This window comes from Oncorhynchus mykiss, chromosome 8 (genome assembly GCF_057628025.1).
Source record: "Oncorhynchus mykiss isolate SJ-2025 chromosome 8, ASM5762802v1, whole genome shotgun sequence".
In the NCBI taxonomy this organism is placed as follows: domain Eukaryota; kingdom Metazoa; phylum Chordata; class Actinopteri; order Salmoniformes; family Salmonidae; genus Oncorhynchus; species Oncorhynchus mykiss.
In genome coordinates this window covers 90,281,920-90,289,066 of record NC_143029.1, presented here as the reverse complement: position 1 = coordinate 90,289,066, position 7,147 = coordinate 90,281,920, and the positions used below count along the sequence as shown (strand labels likewise).

The following is a 7,147-nucleotide window of genomic DNA, read 5'->3' as shown; positions in this document are numbered from 1 at the left end:
ATAAGTGGGTTCAACCAGACGTTGCTGTTATAAGTGGGTTCAACCAGACGTTGCTGTTATAAGTGGGTTCAACCAGACGTTGCTGTTATAAGTGGGTTCAACCAGACGTTGCTGTTATAAGTGGGTTCAACCAGACGTTGCTGTTATAAGTGGGTTCAACCAGACGTTGCTGTTATAAGTGGGTTCAACCAGACGTTGTTGTTATAAGTGGGTTCAACCAGATGTTGCTGTTATAAGTGGGTTCAACCAGACGTTGCTGTTATAGTGGGTTCAACCAGACGTTGTTGTTATAAGTGGGTTCAACCAGACGTTGCTGTTATAGTGGGTTCAACCAGACGTTGTTGTTATAAGTGGGTTCAACCAGACGTTGTGCTCCTGGATGGATCTGTCATATACCGAGTTGTTAGATTGCCTACCTTCCCCTACAATAGAAACCCTGGTTCGAATCCAGGCTGTATCACAACCGGCTGTGATTGGGAGTCCCATAGGGCGGTGCATAATTGGCCTAGCGTTGTCCGGTTTTGGCCGGTCTAGGCCGTCATAGCCTATACCGCTACTTGATGGCTTCTGGCCCTTTCACACCTAAAGAGCACCGTAGGCTGGAACTGCTCACTATGACGACTACAATAACAAATGGCTGCCTAATGGGGAGTTTTATGGCTGGGGGAAAGGTTTGTGTCAGGCTTGACAATGGTTAAGATTTGACTATTAGAAGTCCGTGAGGACATTGGGGAATGATTATTTTATCAATTCAAAGTTGCCCACATTATCTGTACTCTGACTTGACAATATTGTTGATCAAGACAGGAGTGTTTCGAACACATTCACCTTCATGCATCGGGTTTTTAACGGTATCGTAAGGGGAGTCTATATTTCTCCTCCTCCTGACCCCTGAGTGGCTGGTTTCTGTTATCTTGAAGAGCTGCCCAGCCCCGCCACGCCTCACTGATTTGTGTCTCTTCGTTCTGCCTAAGCTACTGGTCCAGCCAGCCGTCTCCAGTCCAGCCAGCCGTCTCCAGTCCAGCCAGCCGTCTCCAGTCCAACTAACTGCTTAGTTCCTGGATCATGTTAAAACGGACGCGGTATCTGTAAGGCGCCCGACTGTCTGCGGCGTTGTGGCTGAGAAACTGACGCCCTCCGACTGCACGGTTATTATAGACGGCATAGTTTCATCCTGGACCTTGTGAGGAAAGCGGCGGTGTTGGATTTAAAGGGGGTACAGCCGTCAATCAAACGGAAGGATTCGAACCATTGTAACGGTAAATATGAATCATCTCGTTTTGACTCTTGTGGCGTATGCTACTTGATGAATCGGTGTTGTGTGTGTGTGTGTGTGCGAGGAAAACGTTAGGTAGCGGTTTTAAGGGAGCGTTTTTGTGCCGAGGTAGAGAAAGGTAGGTTAAATCTACTGTTAGTGCAGTGTAATTAACGAAATGACTCTTAACTTGTGGGTTTCAGTGAAATTAACGGAATGACTATAACATGTGGGTTTTCAGTGTAATTAACACAATTTCTAACTTGTGGTTTTCAACAACGGTCTTTTCCTCTGTCCGTTGTGACAAAAAATGACTACCGTTAGTCAAACAACTCCTGTTAGAAAATAATGCATGTCAACTTAGGACAAATGTTTTCCTGTAGGCAACTACAATGTATTGAAATGATGAAAACACAACATATTTGAGGTCATCACAGCTAAGACATTATTATTTGTTACATATGATACAGGCAACATTATTATCAATGTGTTGCAGCACGATTTGGATTTCAAAACAATCCTGTTTGAGTTATTGAATTGATATAACCTTTATCTTTCCCCTATAAAGGTTGTCATAGATAATTTCTTTCATATCACATTTTTTTTGTCCCTTGTTATAGAAAATTCAAATTCACCACGTTATTTTAGCACCATCAAAGCTGTCTGTGTTCTGTCTGTAAGTCCAATGTGCCTTCAGACTGTTCTATATTCTGTCTAACTGTACACCCCCCTGTCTGTCTGGTATATGTCTATAGACCCCCCTGTCTGTCTAGTATATGTCTATAGACCCCCCTGTCTGTCTAGTATATGTCTATAGACCCCCCTGTCTGTCTAGTATATGTCTATAGACCCCCCTGTCTGTCTAGTATATGTCTATAGACCCCCCTGTCTGTCTAGTATATGTCTATAGACCCCCCTGTCTGTCTAGTATATGTCTATAGACCCCCCTGTCTGTCTAGTATATGTCTATAGACCCCCCTGTCTGTCTAGTATATGTCTATAGACCCCCCTGTCTGTCTAGTATATGTCTATAGACCCCCCTGTCTGTCTAGTATATGTCTATAGACCCCCCTGTCTGTCTAGTATATGTCTATAGACCCCCCTGTCTGTCTGGTATATGTCTATAGACCTCCCTGTCTGTCTAGTATATGTCTATAGACCCCCCTGTCTGTCTAGTATATGTCTATAGACCCCCCTGTCTGTCTAGTATATGTCTATAGACCCCCCTGTCTGTCTAGTATATGTCTATAGACCCCCCTGTCTGTCTAGTATATGTCTATAGACCCCCCTGTCTGTCTGGTATATGTCTATAGACCTCCCTGTCTGTCTGGTATATGTCTATAGACCTCCCTGTCTGTCTGGTCTATAGACCTGTCTGTCTGGTATATGTCTATAGACCCCCGTGTCTGTCTGGTATATGTCTATAGACCTGTCTGTCTGGTAGATGTCTATAGACCTGTCTGTCTGGTATATGTTTATAGACCTGTCTGTCTGTCTGGTATATGTCTATAGACCCCCCTGTCTGTCTAGTATATGTCTATAGACCTGTCTGTCTGGTATGTCTATAGACTCCCCTGTCTGTCTGGTATATGTCTATAGACCTGTCTATCTGGTTTATGTCTATAGACCCCCTTGTCTGTCTGGTATATGTCTATAGACCTGTCTATCTGGTTTATGTCTATAGACCCCCTTGTCTGTCTGGTATATGTCTATAGACCTGCTTGTGTTTATTGATTTAAACACACACACACACCTCCACACGCATCCCACCTCCCAGCACTGACACCATTTTTTCTTACGTTGACCCAGGTGGACAGACAGTGTGTTGCTGTGTGTGTGGAGACAACCGGACCACCAGGTGTGTGTGTCCAGCCTACTAGCTGACTGTCAGGATGAGGCCTGGTCAGCTGTATGTTCTGGTTCCAGCCTCCGCTGCCCTCCTCCTCCTCCTCATGGTCCTATCAGAACCGTCTCAGACCAGCGCCTGCAACAAGGCGCTCTGCGCCTCGGATGTCAGCAAGTGTCTCATACAGGTAAAGTGTGTCCTTGTCCATGTCCATGTCCTTGTCCTTGTCCTTGTCCTTGTCCTTGTGTGTGTGTGTGCAGGGGCGGACTGGGACAAAAACTCTGCCCCGGCATTTTAGCCACACCAACCAACATTGTGATACAGCCTGGAATCGAACCAGGATCTGTAGTGACGCCTCTAGCACTGAGATGCAGTGCCTTAGACCGCTGCGCTACTCAGGAGCCCAAATTGGTGTCCAACTGTGGTAAATTCAATTGATTGAGAATGATTTGGAAAGGCACACAGCTGTCTATATAAAGGTCCACAAGTTGACGGTGCATGTCAGAGAAAAAACCAAGCCATGAGGTCGAAGGAATTGTCCGTAGAGCTTCGAGACAGGATTGTGTCGAGGCACAGATCTGGGGAAGGGTACAAAAACATGTCTGCAGCGTTGAAGGTCCCCAAGAACATAGTGGCCCCCATCATTCTTAAATGGAAGAAGTTTGGAATCACCAAGACTCTTTCTAGAGCTGGCCGCCTGGCTAAACTGAGCAATCGGGGGAGAAGGGCCTTGGTCAGGGAGCTGATAAGAACCTGATGGTCACTCTGATAGAGCTCCAGAGGCCCTCTGTGGAGATGGGAGAACCTTCCAGAAGGACAACCATCACTGCAGCACTCCACCAATTAGGCCTTTATGGTAGAGTGGCTGCTTGGAGTTTTCCAAAAGTCACCTAAAGACTCTCAGACCATGAGAAACAAGATTCTCTGGTGTGATGAAATCAAGCGTCACGTCTGGAGGAAACCGGACACCGTCCCTACGGTGAAGCATGGTGGAGGCATCATCATGCTGTGCTGATGTTTTTCAGGAGCAGGGACTGGGAGACTAGTCAGGATTGAGGGAGAGTTGAACAGAGCAAAGAACAGAGAGATCGTTGGTGAAAAACTGCTCCAGAGCCCTCAGGACCTCAGACTGGGGCGAAGGTACACCTTCCAACAGGACAACAACCCTAAGCACACAGCCAATACATTGCAGGAGTGGCTTCAGGACAAGTGTCTGAATGTCCTTGAGTGGCCCAGCCAGAGCCCGGACTTGAACCCAATCAAACATCTCTAGAGAGACCTGAAAATAGCTGTGCAGCGATGCTCCCCATCCAACCTGAGGGGCTTGAGAGGATCTGCAGAGAAGAATGGGAGAAACTCCCCAAATACAGGTCCCCAAGCTTGTAGTGTCATACCCAAGAAGACTGGAGGCTGTAATCACTGCCAAAGGTGCTTCAACAAAGTACTGAGTAAAGGGTCTGAATACTTATGTACATGTGATATTTAAGTTTCAGATTTTTAATACATTTGCTAAAATTAAAAAAAAATAAACAGTTTTTGCTTTGTCATTATGGGGTATCGTGTGTAGATTGAGGGAGGGGGGTGGGGGGGACAATTTAATCAATTTTAGAAAAAAGCTGTAACGTAACAAAATGTTTAAAAAGTCAAGGGGTCTGAATACTTTACAAATGCACTGTTTGTTAACGTTGCCAAAGCAAGTGGAAAAAAAATAATAAACAAATGTGAAATGAACAATAAAATATTAACAGGAAACATTACAGTTCCTAAAGGAATAGAGGCGTTTCAAATGTCATATTATTTCTATATACGGTGTTGTAACGATGTACAAATAGTTAAAGTACAAATGGGGGAAAATAAATAAACATAAATATGGGTTGTATTTACAATGGTGTTTGTTCTTCACTGGTTGCCCTTGTGGCCCTTGTGGCAACAGATCTTGCAGCTGTGATGGCACACTGTGGAATTTCACCTAATACATTTCTGAATTGGATTTGTTTTCAAATTCCTTTTTGGGTCTGTGTAATCTGAGGGAAATATGTGTCTCTAACAATATTAGATGAGTCCATTATGCATGATGATGTATGATGTAAGATAGTCTAGCGTTAGCTAGCTACATTTTCAGATATTATTTTTGACAGAAAGTGGTTTCATTTCAAGCTAAAGTGTACTGTTAGCCAGCTAGCTATATGTCTTAAGCTAAAGTGTACTGTTAGCTAGCTAGCTATATGTCTTAAGCTAAAGTGTACTGTTAGCTAGCTAGCTATATGTCTTAAGCTAAAGTGTACTGTTAGCTAGCTAGCTATATGTCTTAAGCTAAAGTGCACTGTTAGCTAGCTAGCTATATGTCTTAAGCTAAAGTGTACTGTTAGCTAGCTAGCTATATGTCTTAAGCTAAAGTGTACTGTTAGCTAGCTAATGTTAGCTGGCTGGCTCCCGAGCTGATGTTATTGTTTGTTTCCTAGAGCCGTGTGCTGTTCTAGTTAGAGTCTAATATTAGCTAGCTAACATTGAACCTGGATGGTTAGCGCCCAGCATATTCATGCAGGGTAGTAACGGCATGATTTGGCACTATTATCAATGTTATTTAACTAGCTAAAGTTAGCTGGCTGGTTCATTAGCTAACGTTATGTGACGTGTGTGATCTTACACCTTATTTACCTAGCTAGGTTCATTGTTTACTTAGCTAGGTTCATTGTTTACTTAGCTAGGTTCATTGTTTACCTAGCTAGGTTCATTGTTTACTTAGCTAGGTTCATTGTTTACTTAGCTAGGTTCATTGTTTACTTAGCTAGGTTCATTGTTTACTTAGCTAGGTTCATTGTTTACTTAGCTAGGTTCATTGTTTACTTAGCTAGGTTCATTGTTTACCTAGCTAGGTTCATTGTTTACCTAGCTAGGTTCATTGTTTACCTAGCTAGGTTCATTGTTTACCTAGCTAGGTTCATTGTTTACCTAGCTAGGTTCATTGTTTACCTAGCTAGGTTCATTGTTTACCTAGCTAGGTTCATTGTTTACCTAGCTAGGTTCATTGTTTACCTAGCTAGATTCATTGTTTACCTAGCTAGATTCATTGTTTTCTTAGCTAGGTTCATTGTTTACCTAGCTAGCTAGCTACATGTCTTAAGCTAAAGTGTACAACACCTTTTGAATATGGCCGGTGTCAGTAAACATCGGCAAAGAAGCATAATGAAATTGTTGCCAGCAGAGCTGGATGTAGACAAAGAAGAGCTCATCACTAGATACCAAAACATTCAAAGGCCATTTTCTCAAAACTGAGCTTACAAGCTTATCAACTTTCAAAGCAGAATTACTTTCCCATTGTTCCTCAACTGTAACTATACCCCTTTCTAGCTCTGAGTCTCTACTTTTATCCAATGTAAAAAAATTTTTTTTAAAAACACAATTTCAAATGGCTACATAAGACCGAATCCAGGTGGTGAGTCTAATATGGTCATACATTTGGCAGGAAGTTAGGAAGTGCAGCTCAGTTTCCACCTCATTTTGTGGGCAGTGAGCCTGTCTTCTCTTGAGAGCCATGTCTGCCTACGACGGCCTTTCTCAATAGCAAGGCTATGCTCACTGAGTCTGTACACAGAAACCTACCTAGAAAATAACTAGCTATATAATTGGTAGCTATATTGGTTACTAGTCCAACGATCTATTTTACAGTTTAAGAAGAGACTCAGCAACTGTTATCTTCATCTTTCCTCCTCAATGGCTTCACATGGTTACTGGACGTACAAGCATTAGTTTTCCCACTGATTGCAGTGATTTTCATTATGAGAGGCAACACCTTCATTATACAAGGTCTTTCTGTAGCCTGTCTAGCTAGTAATAGTACTAGAATAAATAGTGTTTTAGTCATTACACATTGAGACTTACTGTATTTTATCAGAGAACAGTGCTTTAGTCGTTGAGTTACTGTATTTCATCAGAGAACAGTGCTTTAGTCATTACACATTGAAACTTACTGTATTTTATCAGAGAACAGGGCTTTAGTCATTACACGTTGAGACTTACTGTATTTTATCAGAGAATAGGGCTTT

At 42.8% G+C, this 7,147-nt stretch overlaps 1 protein-coding gene across 1 annotated transcript in view; it reads left to right on the top strand.

The window, feature by feature from the left end:
* The first annotated feature begins 911 nt into the window (after nucleotides 1-911).
* LOC110530873 (twisted gastrulation protein homolog 1-A-like) overlaps nucleotides 912-7,147 on the top strand; it is a 37,204-nt gene continuing 30,968 nt past the window's right edge. Inside the window, exons 1-2 of the mRNA XM_036986655.2 lie at nucleotides 912-1,259; nucleotides 3,065-3,288. Of these exons, the coding sequence (XP_036842550.2) occupies nucleotides 3,148-3,288 (141 nt within the window). The 5' untranslated portion in view covers nucleotides 912-1,259; nucleotides 3,065-3,147. The remainder of the gene's footprint in view (nucleotides 1,260-3,064; nucleotides 3,289-7,147) is intronic.